This window comes from Alligator mississippiensis, chromosome 16, assembly GCF_030867095.1.
Source record: "Alligator mississippiensis isolate rAllMis1 chromosome 16, rAllMis1, whole genome shotgun sequence".
Classification (NCBI taxonomy): Eukaryota; Metazoa; Chordata; order Crocodylia; family Alligatoridae; genus Alligator; species Alligator mississippiensis.
Genome location: NC_081839.1, coordinates 27,098,300 through 27,115,622, shown reverse-complemented (window position 1 = coordinate 27,115,622; position 17,323 = coordinate 27,098,300). Strand labels below are relative to the sequence as shown.

Below are 17,323 nucleotides of genomic sequence, written 5' to 3'. Positions count from 1 at the left end.
GGTTTTTCCAAGGATTTTAGCTTCCCTCTCGATGTAGCAGCTTAATTTTCAAAAGTGTCCAGCATGCCAGCCTGAGGACGTTGAGATCTGCTGAATTCAAAACCCTTAGCTAGGGAAAGAAATTGTGCATAAACCAGTATAAGTGATCAGAAACCGGTCCAAATCTGTAACAAGAGAAGTTCAGTGAACATAAACTGCTTTCAAAATAGCAAAAACACAGTTTAAGATAAACCTAGATGCATGTGGTATCAGACTTAACTGATTTAGATTAAATCAGTTTATTGTACTTCTGTCCCAGATCCCCTCCAGATTCAAGCTAACTCACAGTCCCCCAACATCCCAGGATGCTTTGCACCTCCTCTGCAAGCCCCCCTTGCAGGGTGGGCAAGCTAGCCTTGGCCCCAGCTGTCTGCTCTAGCCAAGCAAAGGCAAGCCCAAGCCCCCTACCCTTTGCTTCTGGCCTGGGCCACTGCAGGCACAAGGCTGCATTTCTGGAATCAAAAGTGAATGTCTGTTGACTTACTTATTGGTTCAATCTAAGCAGCTTAGACTAACCTGCAAAGATTGAATCAATTCAGCCTCAGGCTTTTTGACTGTCTGTACTTAGCCCTTGAGAAAGTGACTACTTTGATTAGGTACAGGAGTGGGAGCTGAAGGCTTTAGAAAATCAGTGCATTGGTCTCTGTGGCTATAGACAAATGACATAATTATATTGGTTTGTCGTCAGTTATGCTGAACTGAGGCAGCTGTTTTGTCCATCCATTCCTATACCGGTGATAAGTGTACTTAAACCCTCTGAGTGGCTCGCTAATTAAAAGCGCCTGCACCCCAGCACATGTAAAAATGCCCTCTGTAACTGTAAACCTGTTTTGTTTAGGTGTAAAGGTACAGGAATTTTTCTAACACTTATCCCAGTGTCAAAGCAGACCGATCAAACAGTTACATCAGTTCAGCTCAAGCAGCGAGTTCCCCTTCTCCATTTAAAATGGTGCATCATTACATGGGTTTGCAACCTGTATGCCTCGATTTCCATGGGGTCTGAGCCTAATGTCCCTGCTCTTTCTGCAGGGAGCACTAAGGTACTATGGCAGTGAGGGCCATGCAGGTACCCACCTTGATGGATGAACTGAAAAATTGGTTTGGCCATTTCTCAGGAAGAGGCTCTTGCCCAGTTTCCTACATGAGTTGGTGGTGTTCCAGGCACAGGTGCTGCCAGAATAAGCTTTCCCTTGGTATTTTTGCACTACCCTTCCAGGTTGCCAGGTTTGGGCCAGGTTTCATTTTGGCTTTGGATTCAGTTCTAGCTGAAGGCCAGAGAGCTTGGTTTTGATTTTATTCTCACCAGTCTGCTCACCCTGTATGTGGCACATCGTGTGTATTAATTTTCATTATCCCGCAGAGGATCAGGGGTAGACAGAAGCATTGGCTTACTCAGATGTTCGGTGTCTGCACTAGACATATTCCCATTGATTGGTTTCATCTAAGGCCTCCTGCCCTATTTCTTCTGCTTCTGTTTCATAATTTCTCATGACAATTTCCTTTAAACTAACAATATCTCACTGTCCGGCTCATTTACCATAGGGCTTAGGCTGACCTACCTGATCTTCATCTCCCCAGGATCCGTACCACTGCTTTATAAGTGTATTGAAGTGCAAAGACATGCTCAGCGCTGGTGAGCGGGGACAGCTTCAGTGAGTCCAGGGGCTAGCACTATGTTACGTGCACGTATGCTGAAAGTCAATGATGAAAAACAAACGGAGGTTTGAGAGATGCCACTGCATCTTGCAGGACTACTTTCTCCATCCCCACCTTTGGATTGAATAGCTAGGCTGACCTAGCCTCTGGGAGGCTTATTTATAGGAAAGCCTCATGTTCAGTATATTACCCTACGCTGGCTTGGAGTTTCTTGAAGGCTAAGCACCCATCAGAGCTCCCCTATCCATTTTTTTCCCCCCAGTTCTAGTCCTCTATCTCCTTGGCATAATGAATCTGCAAAGCTGTTGTGGTATCCATGATAGGAAAGCCCAGTGTGCCTTAAATGGGAAGCAAAGATGTAATAGTTTGACTGATGGCTCAATCTCAGTTAACTGGTTGCAGACACCCTTTCGGCAGCCTCCAACATTTGTTCAGGTGACCTAATGGGAACTTGGAAACAGGAGATACCGCACACAAAACCGTTTCATTTTGATCCTTGGTGAGAAGAAGGTGCAAAGGAACAGACAAAGAGAGGAGAACTTATGGGCCAAATGATTTCATTTTACACTCTGAAGAGTTTTCTGGCTCTTTTCTTCTGTGTTGGGTTAAGTGATCCTGTGAAGAGAGTAATTTACCTGTGGAGAGTTCCTCTTCCCGGGATAAAGGGCCACTCTTGCCGCTAGGTTTTCTCCTGTGTGTGTTTGTAGTGCACTTTGAGATCTTGAGGGCACAATGCCATCCTCATTTTTCTTCTCTCTTTTTTTTTGATCAGCATCGTGTTTCAGACCAGACCACCTTTGTGATAACCTGAGTCAGGATGCATGGGGGGAAAGGAGAATAAAATAGAGCCAGAAACGCCAGTTGCAAACTATGGACCACTTGACTTCTTGAAACATTTGAAAGTTTTGCATATCAAAGGGTCAAGAGACCCCAACCAAACAGTGAATCTAGCTGGAGGACGCTTTCAAAGGCACTGATGGCAATTATGTGCCTAACTCCCTTTGACTTTGATGATGAGAGCTCTGCTCCTAACTGCCCTTTGTGCTTTTGAAAATCTCTCCATTTTATGTCTCCAGGGTTTGTCGTTCCAGTAACTCAGTAGCCCTCTATGTGCTGCTCCAAATACATTCATCCCATCCGCCTGGCACATCTTGTAGCTCATCAGACATTTACATTTCAAATCAAAACACATGCACACTCTATCCAACTTCAGAGGTTCAGGTGAAAGACATACTGCTATTGCTACAGGATGCTGTTTCCTGAGTTGTAATTCTAGAAAGGGACTGGTGACTACACGTGTTGGAAACGAATATAGGTCTTACACAGCACCAAAGATTTATCACAGGGCAAATTCACTAATTGGTGATGCTTTACAGTGCCTGTACAATTGCTACCACGATCCTATAGAGCAAAATCTTTTATCGGTTCCAGAGGTAGCAAATCAGTATTGACAGACTGATATATGGCACAATCACCTGTGTGCATTTGTAATGAAAAACAGGTTTGCTTATATATCTGTCCATCTCCCTATATATTAGTAGCTAGGGGGGTCCTATTGTTATCTGCAATTTATAGAGATGGCAAACTGAGGCAAAGTGTGGTTAGGTTTATTGATCAGTATATCTTGAAACAACTCAGTGACAGAGCCAGAAATACAATTTAGGTGTCCTGACAGCCAGTCCCTGCCTTTCATACCTAAATCGCATTTCTTCTTTCTGAAAATAAATGCTGGATTGAATATAAATGGTTGTGTGTAATACCATTCAGGTCAATGAGATTTATGTTCCCAGTAAACTAGGGATATATAATGCACTTGCACAAGTAGGAAGGGGATGCGTACTTTTATCTGTGTTCATGAATGAGTGTCTGATGGTCACTTCGGGCATTTGTACACATGATCTGCTGGATCTGCCTTTCTTCAGTAAGGAAGCAAAAGTTCCCTGCAGCCAATAGACCCATTAGGACCCAATCCAAAGCCCGTTGAAGTCGATGGGAGTTTCCACCAGCTTTAATGGATTGTTGTTCAGTGCCTCGGTCAGCAAAGCATGGATGCTTGTTTTTTGAAATCGAGAGGCTCAAGCTGCAAATCAGTCGGAAAATCAAGAGCGAGCTTGTTCCAGGAGAGCAGACGTGATCACATCACCCAAATTCTCTTTCCCCATTCAGAGGACTCTCTTTCTTGCTGTAGCCTGCATGCAAGTTTAAAATGAAGCAAATTTGGGGGAAAATGTGTGTCAAATAGCCTGGCTTAAAGGCTCAAACTGCAGTGTCTGGCTTCGCTAGATGTAGGGCAGTAATTCAGAAAATTCAGTGAAGAGTTTTGGGGAATAGGTGCAGGCACTTGGCGACTGCAAGGTCAATGTATACTTGATTTCTCTCCTGGCCTCCCTTTCCAGTTCAAGAGGGTCAGTTTATAAACTCACCACAACATAGTTTCATCCAGAGAAATGCTAGCTTCATGCTGTCAGCTGTAATTTTCTCATAATCGGTATCTAGCTCATTGATCAGCCCACAGCTTGTTAGGTTTGGGTGTACAGAGGGAAGTCAAAGCAAGGGAAGAGGGTTGGGATCTGTGTAATGTTCAGGGCTGGTCTTTGTGATTGGGCACGGTGAGCGAAATAAGGTTTGCGCTCCAGGTGTGTGGAGAGGATAACTCTAGTTATTTGGTTAAATGGATTGATTCAAAATGAGGGTTGGAAAGGAGGTGGAGAATGAGTTGGTGAGGGAAAACGCTCCCCTTCTCTATGAAGACTGCATAAAACTAATTTATATTCTCAAAAATAAAGTAACAAGAAGTTGAGGAAGGCAGAACACGAGTAGATCAACATGGCAGACCTGTGGCTTAGAGAGGGGAGATGATGCCGGCAGAAAGGATTGGGAATTAACACACAGCGCCTTCTGCCCCCAACACCGAGAATAAATATCACTGATAAGAATGACGGAAACCCGACAGACACTGGCCGCCCTGTGGGATCCACTGTCTTCAACTCAGCGTTACATGCCGCAGATGCCATTGTACCGGAGGTTAATTTGCCGATTTACATTGTTGAGAGAGGATTAGCGGAGCCTTGTGTTTTGATGGCCTGCCTAATTTGCATATGTAACGAGGTGGGACCCCAGCCAGGTTCTGTTCTTTTGTGTTTACTTCTGAGGAACCGTGTTTATTTCCTATGATTACAAATAAATCTCCTCTTCCTTTTCTGCATCCTCCTGGAATAAAAGACATACAGAGCCGGTTAACTCTGTAGCCAGAGTGACTACCAGAAGAGGAGAAAAAATCCAATTATAAGTCCCCTGAAAATGTAATTAATATTCCCTTTTTAAAGAGCATGGTATCCATGCTTTTGTCCTGCCTCTTGGACAGGTACTTGCAGCTGGAAACTTTCACAGCTGAAATGTTGAGCTGGTCTTGTTAAGTAACATATTGGAAAGCTGGAGAGCCTTTTGTGCCAGCGTACTGGGCTATTCACTGTTACGTCTGGGGCGTATAATCTGACTGTCTAGAGCAGTGGGTCTCAACCATGGAGCTTTTCAAGGTCCTTTCAGGGAGGGATCTTGTCAGGGTGTCACAAGATTTGCACATGTAGGGAGTGGCCACACGACCGTGGACGTTTGGTTCTTCGGGCACAAGTAGTGGTGGTGCAAGGTGCACCGCCACTTCTTATCCCTGGAGAACGTCTATGCCACGTGCTTTGGCACGTGGCAAGTTGCCCCGGATGGTGTAAGAGAAGCTGGGGCCAGCACTGTGCAGCCTTTCCTAGGGTCCTGGGGGCCTCCTGGAGCTGCAGCCGCAACGATCCTACCAGGCAAAGCCTGGCTGGCAGCCGCAGCACGGCTCCGAGCAGCTCAGCTCTGCTTTTTAGCAGTGCGTGCTGCCCAACCATGCACTGCTTGGGTTTTTTTTTCCTTTTTTGACTCCGGGGTTTAAAAAAAAAAAAAAAAATGCAGGAAAAAATAAAAGAGCAGCGTGTGCTTGGGCAGTGTGCCCTTGCAGCGTGGAGGACTCCAGACTGTGCGGTATATGGCGCTGGCAATGTCATGTACTGCATGGCCACACTCATCTGGATGCCCCCCTAATGATTCACAAGATAATCCAACAATTCAAATAGAAAGCCATGGTATGTAAAAATAAATAAATACATAAAAAATTCTGACCAGTTGTGGTCTTTTTGAGTGCTTTGTAACAGAAAAAGTGATGTATTACTTTTCCATAGTTAAAAACAAACAGTAAAAACTAAGAGCTGGCATTTTCTGAGGGTTGCCTTAAGCCTAACAAGGGGTGTTGGGAATCTAAAACATTGAGAACCATTGTTCTAGAGACTGAATTGAGAGCAGGGGTCTAATGGTGTAGGCACAGTGATGCACATAACGAGAGATGGACATTTTCTAATGAGGCATGGTGTTATTCCCATTTTATAGAAGTATAGGGAAAAACTAAGGAACTTGTCCAGTCACACAGAGAACATTTGTGGTAGCATCAGGACTTGAACCCAGTTCTCCTGAGTGCTCGTCTACCGTCTGAGCTCCAGGATAATCGTGCCCTGATGAGAGCTGGGCAAAATGCTTTGATTAAATATGGTATTGTACTTGCCAAAATAGACAGATTTGGACAAACTGAAGAATTTGCAAAACTCTGGGGAGGAATCTGAAAAACTCAACTCAAAGTATTTGGTTTCAATGGTTTGGATTTTCATTTTGAAATGATGTGTTGAGACTAAATTGACTTAAATTTAACTAAAACAAAATGTTTATCCTCCCCCTACAAACAAACCCTCCAAACACTAACAACCCTATCATTTCAAGTTAAAGAACTACTAAACCCTTTTTTATTTTCAGTGTTTGGTTTTCTTGGTTTGGGTGGGGAGGGGGGGGTTGTGATTTTTTGTTTTGTTTTGCTGAGAAAAGGGGGGGAAATCCATTTTTGGTTATTTTCTGTTAGAGAGTGAAGCCCTGATATTTGTGCTGCTCTGCTGCCAATCTACTCTGAACATCTGAACTAAAACTGAACTTTTTACAGTGCTTAATGACAGTTTTAGTTGCCTTAAACCTCCCGTCTCTTGAGACTTTTGTTCCCTCCAGGGGAGATAGATGTTCAAGGCCTGCTTCCCCCCCTCCTTATCTGTCACGGATCTGCCTGAGCCTCAGCACAGCAGCACTTCTGAGCCCGTCATATTCTTCTAGCAACGTGGCAGGCGCTTCTCCAAGCGAGGGCTACAACCCGCACAGTGCAATGCAGCGGTGGGGCAGGTGTCCTGCCTCACACTTGACTGTTCTTTGCAGCAGGCTTGCTGACTGTGCCTGCTCTCCTTGATGTGAATGGGAGCCAGGGACTGGAATAGCAACCACTGGAAATGAAGGCAGTCTCCGTTCTTTAATTTTCCATGCATGGTAACAGCATGCCCATATCATTAATGAGGCCAGCCATGGGTCTGCCAGTGGGATCCAAGCAGGGGCCTCACTTAATAGGCCCCAAGAGATGGGGGCCGACCACTTTCTCTGACAGAATACAAAGAACTTATCTGGAGCGTTATCTGTATCATTGACACTAAGTGAAATAACTCCTTGGAAAACTTCAGCATTAGCATTTAAGGATGAAGAATAGTTACAATTAGGCTGGAAGCAGCAGCGTGCTGGTGCCCCCAAGTCCCTCCTTCATGCATCTTCCCACCCAGCGTCATTCAGGTTCATTGCCCTTGCCTGTTTCAAAGCTCCCTCGGCTGAAAGGGAGCTCTCGCGCTTTCGCGAGGCTGGGGGGAGAAAAGCAGGCCTCCTGAGATCTGGGCGTTGAGAGCGCAAGTTTGGAAGCGCCCACGCGGAGAGGGCGATGGCGCCTGCCTAGCGCAGCTTCCCGTTGCTTTCCACTGGTCTCTGCTACCGAGGAAAGAATAGGGAATTAGGAGTGGAATCTCATTACCATGAACTTCAAGAGGGAGGCTGGGTTATTGCATTGTATTGAGACATTGTTTAAAAATTGCTCATAGTTTATTAGGATTAGAGCAATGCTGATTTTTTTTTTTTTCCACGTCTCCTTTGTTCCAGCCAGAATCTACCAGCGCTTCTACCACTTTCATCTTTTCTCCCTGTGTGGACTGTTTCTCCTCGCCCTAACAAGTAGCTCTGCTGTATATTTATTAGCGTTGCGTTTGTAACATGTTAGTCTTAGGTGTTTTGTGTTTGTTGTAATGAGAGCCTATTATGCATGCAACAACTAAAAAAAAAAACCCCAACAACCTTGGTTATACTGGGGGGGGGGGGGGGGTTGTGGTTTTTTTTGTAGTAAGAGATTTTGTTTTAATGAGATCTACTTAGCACTATTATTTGGGCCATCAGCCCAGCTTGGAAATATCTCCTTTGCACTGAAATTTTCATTGCAACAGATTTCCTAGAACCAGACAGGATATCAGACAGGATATCAAGGGTCATTCTTGTCCAACTGCTACATGGAGGCAGGATGCGCTAGTCCTGGACCAAACACATGCTTCTCTGGCATCGTCTTGAAACCCGCCTGGAGATTTCACAGCTTTCTTGGGCAGCTCAGTCCATTTCCATTGCTCTCCTGCTCTGACAGTTAGGAAGTTTTTTCCTGAGGTTTGATCTAAATCTTCTTTGCTGCAGTTCAAACTCCTCGCCTTGTGCCCTGCCCTCTGCGGCAGAGGAAACGATTTTTCTCTGCTTTCTTTATGGCGACCTTTTTGCATGTTTGAAAGCATCTATCATGCCCCTTCCAGTTTTCTTCTTTCCAGACTAAACCTTCATCTTGAGATTGCACCTGTAGTCCCAGCGGTGAACAACCGTGGTGGAGAGTAAAGTGGGGAGTGGTTATGTTTATGGTGAAATACTTATCGTTGGTTTTGTGCCATCTGAGATGAAAGCCCCAGTTTCATGGAGCTGATAAACTGAACAGGGCAGACTCAGATAGATGAGCTGCGTTACGGTTCCTGGAGGGATTAGCACTAAGTGGGATGGAAAGTAACGTCTAGACAAGACAACCTGGTTTCCCTTTTTGTCCCCTGCCAAGTTCGTTAGCAGAGTAACAGGCTGATGGATTTGCTCTACAGAGGAACAGTTTGGATGTGACCCTGCAGGAAGCCCGTCAGCTCTAGGTGTTTGCAGTTGGCACAGATAATAAAACATCACCCCTTGCAACTACAAACATGGTCCCTCGGAGTGACTGACGGGTGTCTTGAAAATATTCAGCACTTGATGCCCGCCAGTCCCGAACCCTCTCCTACACTTCCCAGCAGATAGAAGCAGAGAGGTTCATCACTTGGATTCTGGTTTTAAGCACATCACAAATTAGGTAATTATCAAAATAAGGCTGCTTTGGGCTAATTTCATGTCTCAGAGTGTCTGAATGTTTGGATCGGCTTGTGATTCGAGCACAACTTATAAGTGATGAGTTCCCCCAGAACGCAAATTGTTTTGGGGTGCCGGGGCGATGAGCTTTTCCCATGCCAGTGCTGTGCAGATTAGTAGATGTAGTGGCTTTGAGCTCTGCACAACCTCACCTTGTGAATTTGGGGACCGGCTTTTCTTTGAGATGGATTCAAGCAGGCTTAGATTTCCACACACAAACATTTCCCCACTCCCGCTGCTAAATATTAGCCAGGCAAAACCAAAGAGATGAAAAAGGTTATAACCAACTCATCTGACACATTTTTTTTTTCTCCCTGCTTTACAACAGAGCAGTTCCTTCGGAGATGGATATGGAGCCTTCAGGAGAATGTTAATGTGGGTTTGTCTTTGTTCTTAATTAGATCCCTTCAAGGGAAAACCTCCTGGCCTGTTTTATTATCCAGCTTTGTCAGAGCTTGTCTGCTTTATCTAAACACTTTGAAGGAGTCTCTTTACCTGTTTGCTTACTGGAGACATTATCATAATCCTGGTCAATTGGAAATAAGGAGAAAAGACCACTCTGCAGATGAGGGAATGCCTGAGGCTTAGCTGTTAATAGATACCTGATTTTGAGCATGTTAGAGAATTAGGCAGGGCAGAGCTAGGATTTTGGGGGCCATCACCATTTGCATGTGAAAGACTGATTGCCAGTACAGGGGAGGGGAGAACCGCAGCACCAGGTTCAGCAAAACCTCAGTGTACAAACTCCTTCAAACCTCAGTGTACAAACTCCCAGCCCAGACTCAGAATAAAGTACATTCGATTATACGGGTTCATATGAATCAAAGCCAAATAGGTGTGAAATCTGCCTGCGCCAAGCCTTAGCACTCTGTAAGGGACATCTCTCTGTCAAGCCGTTTTTCTGATGAATTTTTTACACTGTCCCCCTGGTGCAAAGTAAGTGCAAGCTCCTGATATTCTGATTCAGCAGCACTTTGACTCGGTTTGCGCTACCATGAATGACAACACAAGGTGAGGGGAAATAGAAGATCGGGCCTTGACTTGCATCCAGTACTAAGGGACTAGAGCAAGCCGAAGCTCACAGCCTGCCCTCCTCTGACCCAAACTGTATCATGCCGGCCCGCAGTCTGAAAAGGCTACCGAAAATCCCCTGGAGTTGAGCACAAGTGATTAAATGCACTATACATTAGGGACCACGAGAGGGAGCTGAAGGAAGGGCTCTTAGGAGGATAAGGGTGAAAAGGTGGAGCTGTTCATGGTCTTTTGTAAATTTGTCACCAGTTGGTCCCCACAGACTGATCATATCTAAAGCAAGTATGCTCCTGACCCTTCAGAGAGAAAGTCCTGATGGAGACCTGTCTTTAATGGTTGCCTTTTGTATGCGTGTAAAAGCAGCCTTTGTCCTAGTGGAACGGGCATTTCGAGGAGATGGTAGATTAACGAAAGTGCCCTGATTGTCCATCAGCAGTGGTCAATCACTTCTTACCTAGGCACACCCCTCACTGCTTTCCATGGGTGCCTTCTGGCCGAGAAGGTATCCAGGTCATAGCCCGTATTGCTCTAGAGGAAAAAGCAATCAGGACTCACGGTAGAGGTGATATCTTTTATTAGATCAACTAAATTAAAAAAAAAAATCTTTAATTGCAAGCTTTCGGGCACAAACATGCTTCTTCAGGCATCAGGGAAAAGATTGTAAATGTTCTCCTGGGTAGAAATGAAAGTTCATATTTCATAGGAGAGTTTGGAGATTTTACTACACCTTCAACTCTCCTATGAAATATGAACTTTCCTTTCTACCCAGGAGAGCTTCTACAGTCTTTTCTCTGATGCCTGAAGGAGGGTGTTCGTGCCTGAAAGCTGGCAGTTAAAGATTTTTTTTTTTTTTTTTGGCACAAAAATCTAGTTGGTCTAGTAAAAGTTATCACCTCTACCACGAGTCCGAATTGCTTTGTTCTGGCCAACAAAGCACCTCCAAGAACAAATCTGTGCAGACTGTTCCCAGAAAAACTCAGCCTCTCAAAGCTCCTCCCGTTCCCTGCAAACTCAAACCCAGCTCTGGTTGCTCCAGAGCTTCAGTGAGTCCCAGACGCAGACAGGCTGTGGTTTTGTTTCAGGGCAAGTGTTTTGCTCATATCTTGCTCAGAATGCATCCCACACGCGCGGGGAAGGGCTAGCAGGTCCATGCAGTCCTACCGTGCAGTGCAGTGGTCCCAGTCCTGACCTGGCCTGTGCTGCTTTTTCACCAGAGGAGCTCTGCTGTGGCTCCTGATTTGCACCGGCAGAAGTGAGATCAGGAATCAGGCTTAACAACTGTGAAATACTAGAAGAGCTGGCACCGCGAGAGGCGGGTATTCGACGCTGGGTTCGACGCTGTTTGGAAAATTCACCCACAGTTTAGGTGACAGCATTTGAATTTCAGCAAAACCACAGTGGATGAATCCGTACTGTCACTTCAAACCAGAGTCCTTGTACTTCACCCCTAATGAGGGGACCAGATAGTACCTTGAAGGGCTTTATACTAGATATTTATATGAGCACAGACATACAAGTTGTCTGTTTTACATATTACTGCCCTGATTTTCCAGTGCACGCAATGAATAATTTACAGAAAACGTGTGTAAGTATCTCTTTATTATTCATTATAATGAACTGAGACAGGAGTAATAGTCCACTAGACTGGAATCCCCTAGGGCTCAACTTAACTAGGCTGCGCTTAGCTCTCCCACAGCTCATTTGAATGAAAGGAAAGGTTCTGCTCCCTGATGCTGGGATGCACCACACGGCCACGGCGTGGTGGGAGAAAAGGGGGGTGCCTTGGATTCCAGCCCATCTTTAGTGTCTGGGATGGGCTCCCACTGAGTTTGCAGCCCCCATTTGAGGTTTGGGGCTGGCTCTTCCAGGCTGATCCTGCAATGTGCCGAGGGGCTCTTGAGAAGTACTGAGTGCTCTCCATGCCTGTTGACGTCAGGGAGAGTCACGGCAGCTCTGCAGCTTGCAGGAGCTTAGCTTGCGGATTAAGGGAGCGGAGCAGCCCGGGCTGGATGCAGCGAGGCCGGCAGAGCTGCGCTGGTGGAGATCTGTAAGGCCCGTGGTTGCCCCTACAGGTCAAGTGCATTGGTGGAATGATATGGCGAACCCTGCCTGTTTGGAATCAAGCTCACGGTCAGAGCAGTGTCAGGGGAATCCCTGTTTCCATTTGATTTTTAAGTGCACTCAGAATATTTTGATTCAGGACTTTCTGCCTTTGGAAAGGGAGGGGGAAAGCATCCTCTTTGCTGTGGTCGGCAGCCCCTCAGTAATAGCATAGTGGCTCCTTCTGGAATGGGGAGACTGCTGCTTTTGCCACCGTTCAGGGGCTTCAGGAGCAGAAGTTTGTGTTGTTGGAGAAACAGCAATGTGTTTAAAATATGGCAGCCTCGTGGGGTGCAGGTAATAACATGCCAAGCCCAAAGGACCATCCGTCTTCCTAGGAGTCCCTGCTTGACATGGCTAGTGGAGACATACAGCCACTTCAGGGGAGAAATTATTTGTTTAAGGGAGAATATATCTGTCATTTCCCTGAATCGAGTGCCCATGGGGGCAGTGAAGCATGCTTAATAGACTCCCACCCCCACACCCCCAATAATACTGCTGATGGAGTCGACACTCTGCAGACATGGCATGGGAGGCATATAACATTTCTGAAGCTTCAGTGCGAGAGGCACGGCTCTGCCCTCCCGCCCCATCTGGCAGCCGAGGCGAGCCGGAGGAAATGTCTGGGAAGGTGCCACTGTGGACATGCGAGCTAGCATAGCAAGGCATGGCTGAAACATTGCAGCAGTGAGACATGCAGATACTGCCCGGTGCCTATGCTGCAAATTCCTCCTACTTCATGTACGTGTGCACTGCAAACCCAGAGAACAACAAGAGGCATGCAGGGCATTTCTTATCCAGTGTGCAAAAGCAGTAGCAAACCCTGGAGCACTGCGTTTCCTGGGGAATAGCAGCCACTGCTTAGACTACCAGCATGGCTTTTTGGCAAAGGATCATGTAGACTCAGGTTAATATCTGCCACAGCCTCTGATGGGCAATGCAATCCAGTGGCAAGGGGCTGAATATGATTATTAGTTAATATATTTATTCCCCATGGAAGGATAGTGCTATGAGCTATCTTGGGAGAATCAGGTTCAACTCTCAACTCTGTGGCAAAGCTGAATGTGGCCTTAAACAAGTCGGTGCTCCCCCGCGTGCCTCAGTTCTCTGTCTGTACGGCGAGGATTCTCAGACTCCCATTCTTACATCCTTTGTCTCTCTTGTCTGTAAAGTCTTTAGAGTAGGGAGTGTTTCTTAACATGTGCATGTACAGTGCCTTGATCTCAGTTCTGTCCTGTAGGCACTACTGCAGTGTGCACACAATCATTACTATCATCATGTCACTTCTCTTGTTTGTACCTCGATTTCCCCAACTGTAGAACAGGTATCACATGGACCTACCTTGTAGAGAGACTTGCAAGGGTTGGATTTTTAACATGGGGAAAGCCCTTTAAAATCCTTAAAAAGGGATAATGTTGTAGAAGGACGAAGCATTAGTGCTGCCTCTTGCAGTACCCAGGTAATGATCTGCAGTTTTGCTTTATCACAGCAAAGCCTGCTCTGTCTATGGAGGTCTTCAGGAAGAAAGAGGATACTCCGGAGAAACACTGGGCTCTTAATTTCACCAAATGCACGACAGTTTTTTTCTGTGGGTGCTGTTGAGCTAGGCAGGCCTGGGAGTAAATGCATCAAGATAATCTATCAAATGGAATTAAAAAGGCATGTGCTCTGGGAACATTTTAATTCCATTTTTTTTCCCCCTCTGTTCTTCGCCAAGTGTAACTAACCGCTCTGAACTGTCGCTCTGAAGCTTTCCAATATCTCGTGGCAGGAGCAGGCAGGGCAGGAGCCAGACAGGAAATAAATAATTGAAATGACTGTGTTGTGTTTTCAAGGCACTTGTAGGATGTACAGCGGCTTTGCCAAATGCCCCCCTCTTCCTCCTCGTTCTCCTGTTTCCCTTCTTCTTCTGCCCCTCCTTGGTTCCCATTCTTGTGCTGAGGCTGTTCCCTTGCCCTGGAGCGGCTGTATATATATCACACCAGGGATGGCTGGAGGGCCATGCTGACAAGCTGAACTGTCATCAAATTTTACAGCTTCATCTAAAATGTCCTATGTGTCGCAAGGGTAGCGGAGTGGGTCATGGCGGGGGCAAGCGGAGCTGTAGGAGGTGACGTATGGAGAGTCTTTGTGGGCTTTCAAAGGACATACTTAATGTGGCTCCCCACAAAAGGTGACACTTTCTTTCAGGAGAACACCTGAAATTTTCTCCAAAGCTTCAAAGCACAGTGTGGCATTTCCAAGACCATCCTAGTCTGTTAAAATAAGTCTAAGACATGATAGAACAGGGCTAGAAAGGGACCTTGCATAATACCCTCCTTAAAAGGGTGGGGGAGGGTATTATGCAAGGTATAATATTCCTTATTATTATTATAATACAGGGTATTCCTGATGTGGAGCTAGGAACTGAAAATGAGCGGCCGTTTAAATGTCCCTTGGCGGGGGAGGGGGGCAGGGGAAATCCTGTAGAGTGGTACTATGTCTAGCCAGGGTACCACTGTTCACGGACATGGTTGTCTTCTGGGATCAAGGTTTGTGGTTCATGAGCATTTATAATAATGAGAACAACTGCAGTAATAATATTAGAGTTATATATTAAATGCAAACTCATTGTTCCGAGTCCCTGTTCCCTGCACCTCTGTTGCACCGTCCAGGATGTTTTCCCTACAGCAGAACAAGCTGCCAGAGCCAAGCAGTGAGCCAGCTGCACCCTTCAGAGACACTGCTGGCAGCTCTTTGTGTTCATTGTACTGGCCTGCATGTCTGACGCTCTGTCCCTCTCTCTGTAGGTGTACTGTGGATGACAGGGTCACGCGGGTAGCTTGGTTGAACCGCAGCACCATCCTGTATGCTGGGAATGACAAGTGGTCTATAGACAACCGAGTGGTCATCCTCTCCAACACCAAAACCCAGTACAGCATCAAGATCCATAATGTGGACGTGTACGACGAGGGCCCCTACACCTGCTCTGTGCAGACAGACAATCATCCAAAGACATCGCGGGTACATCTCATCGTGCAAGGTAAGGCTCAGCTCTGCCTGATGAGAAGAAAACTTTTATGCTGAAGGGACCCAGGGCTTCCAGCAGTTACAGCTTCTGGTAGGCGCTGGTGATGCAGCACAGGGGATAATTCAGACCAGTGGGTCCTGCTTGTTATCTTAGACCCATAGGGGTAGAAGGGGCTACATATCTCCCCAAGCCTCTTGCATAGATGCAGGATTGAATCTTGTTTGGGGATTGAAATATGGACCTCCGGCTGCCATCCCAGCCTCCTGTAGTCGGACGTGGGCCTATGCTCTCTGATGATGACTCCATGCTCTTCCCTTTTGGGGTGGTTTGAATATGGGCCAACTGGTGACTCAGCTAATTAGACATTTGCATCAGAACACCTTACTAGGGTTCTTGCTTCTTCTAGTTATGAATTGAACCCATGGTTAGTGCTTGTTAGCTAGGCACGCTGCTGGCAAAGGAAAGAACCCAGGGTTTGGAAATGTTGGTGGTTACCAACTTAGCTAGGGACTGATCCGATCTCAGCTACTTGTTCCCATGTCTTTCCTTTAGGAGAAAGCAAGAATGGCAAACCAGAGCACATTTTGAAGGTGTCATAGGTATTAGAAGTGCCAGCAGGTAGTGTCAGTTCTGGCTTTCCTGTCTGCTAGTGGGGCTCAGTTCCAGAGGAACAGAGGATTCTTAGCATTGGAAGTAAAGCCTCCGTGGCACCTTAGTGGCCTTGACAGCAGAGTTATCTTCTCCGGGAAATGCAGTGCTGAAATAAAAGAACTGTCAGGTACTGTAGAGGAACAGACTTGAACAGAACAAGGCTATCAGTTTCCGGGAAAGACAGATTGTGTAAGTATGTCAAAGTCAATACGGGCCATAAAGGGTTTTTGGCACAGAGCTTCAGTGGATAATGCTGTTAGAGAAATGCCTTGGCAAGTAACAGAAGCTGTTGGGTTGAAAAGTGGGAGTCCCTGAGTCTCTTCAGACAGAAGGATCGCAGAGCTTTCAGATCTGAGGACAGACCAGGCGGGCTCGAGCAAGTCTCTCTTTGAGGGAGCTCCATTGGGTTGGGATGTTTGATCCCAATTGGAAGGGTCTGAATGTTCCTGATGGGGAACCCGATGGATAACGTGAATTGCATGCTAAGCTGTAGGGCTGTGCAAAGCTTCGGTCCCTAATTCGATTTGGCAGAGATTCAGTGGCCGAATCTCCAAATCCGAATAGAATCAGAGGACCCTTTAATCTGTCTGAATCGATTCGGACATAGGCACAGCTTTAAATGTTTTTTCTACATACCTCAAGGTACCAGGTGGCTCGTGAATGCTGGTGGTGGGACAGATGCAGCATCCCACAGAAGCATGGGGTGGGGGGGGACCCAGAAGTGGACCAGAAGCACTTCCAGTCTCATAATGGGTCTGCCAGGGAGCACACAGGGCCTCCCTTCCCCCCCTGCACCCTCCCATCTCAGTGACTGATGCCTCCTGGGTCTGGGGGAGGCACTCGGGATCCCCCCACAGACGATCGCCGAGCTGGAGGTAGCACGGGGGGGCCTCCCAGCATGCTCGCTGGCAGACCCGAAAGTGGACCGCCAAGCATGTGGAGGGCCCCCCTGCGCTCCTGTGGGACACTCCACCCCAGCATCGCAGCGATCACGAGCTGCCTGGTACCTCAAGGTATGTAGAAAAAACATTTAAAGCCATGTCTGTGTCCAAATCGCTGATTTTCTGAATTGGCATCGAATCTTCAGATTTGGATTTGGCCGAATCGAATCGGGGACAGCGATCCAAATCAACTAATGAAATCACTGTCTCTGGTTCAGGCCAAATCCAAATCGAATATGTCCTGTTTTGCATACCTCTACTAAGCTGACATAGTCCCAAAAGGCCCGCAGCTGTGTGATGGAGTCTTATATTCACCTTGCATGAATGGGTCAGGAAGCTAGCATCTTTATAGTAAGCAGAGCTGGCTGAACATTAGGGGAGTTTTCACAGATATATAATTTTTGAGGGGAAGATCCACAAATTCATCAGCAAAATTTTCCTCAAAGAACAGTGCAACAAAATCTGCCCCTGAGAGGGGGTCTTGTTTTTCCTCTGCAGTCTCAGCATTGTTCACATTTCCCCCATTACCCACCCACCC

The 17,323-nt window shown here is 46.5% G+C and overlaps 1 protein-coding gene across 8 annotated transcripts in view; it reads left to right on the top strand.

The window, feature by feature from the left end:
- Window positions 1–17,323, top strand: part of LOC102574673 (opioid-binding protein/cell adhesion molecule) — a 749,440-nt gene that overhangs the window by 579,260 nt on the left and 152,857 nt on the right. For all 8 annotated transcript variants that reach the window (XM_059719855.1, XM_059719858.1, XM_059719859.1 and 5 more), the window contains one exon: window positions 14,973–15,205. In XM_059719855.1, the coding sequence (XP_059575838.1) occupies window positions 14,973–15,205 (233 nt within the window). The remainder of the gene's footprint in view (window positions 1–14,972; window positions 15,206–17,323) is intronic.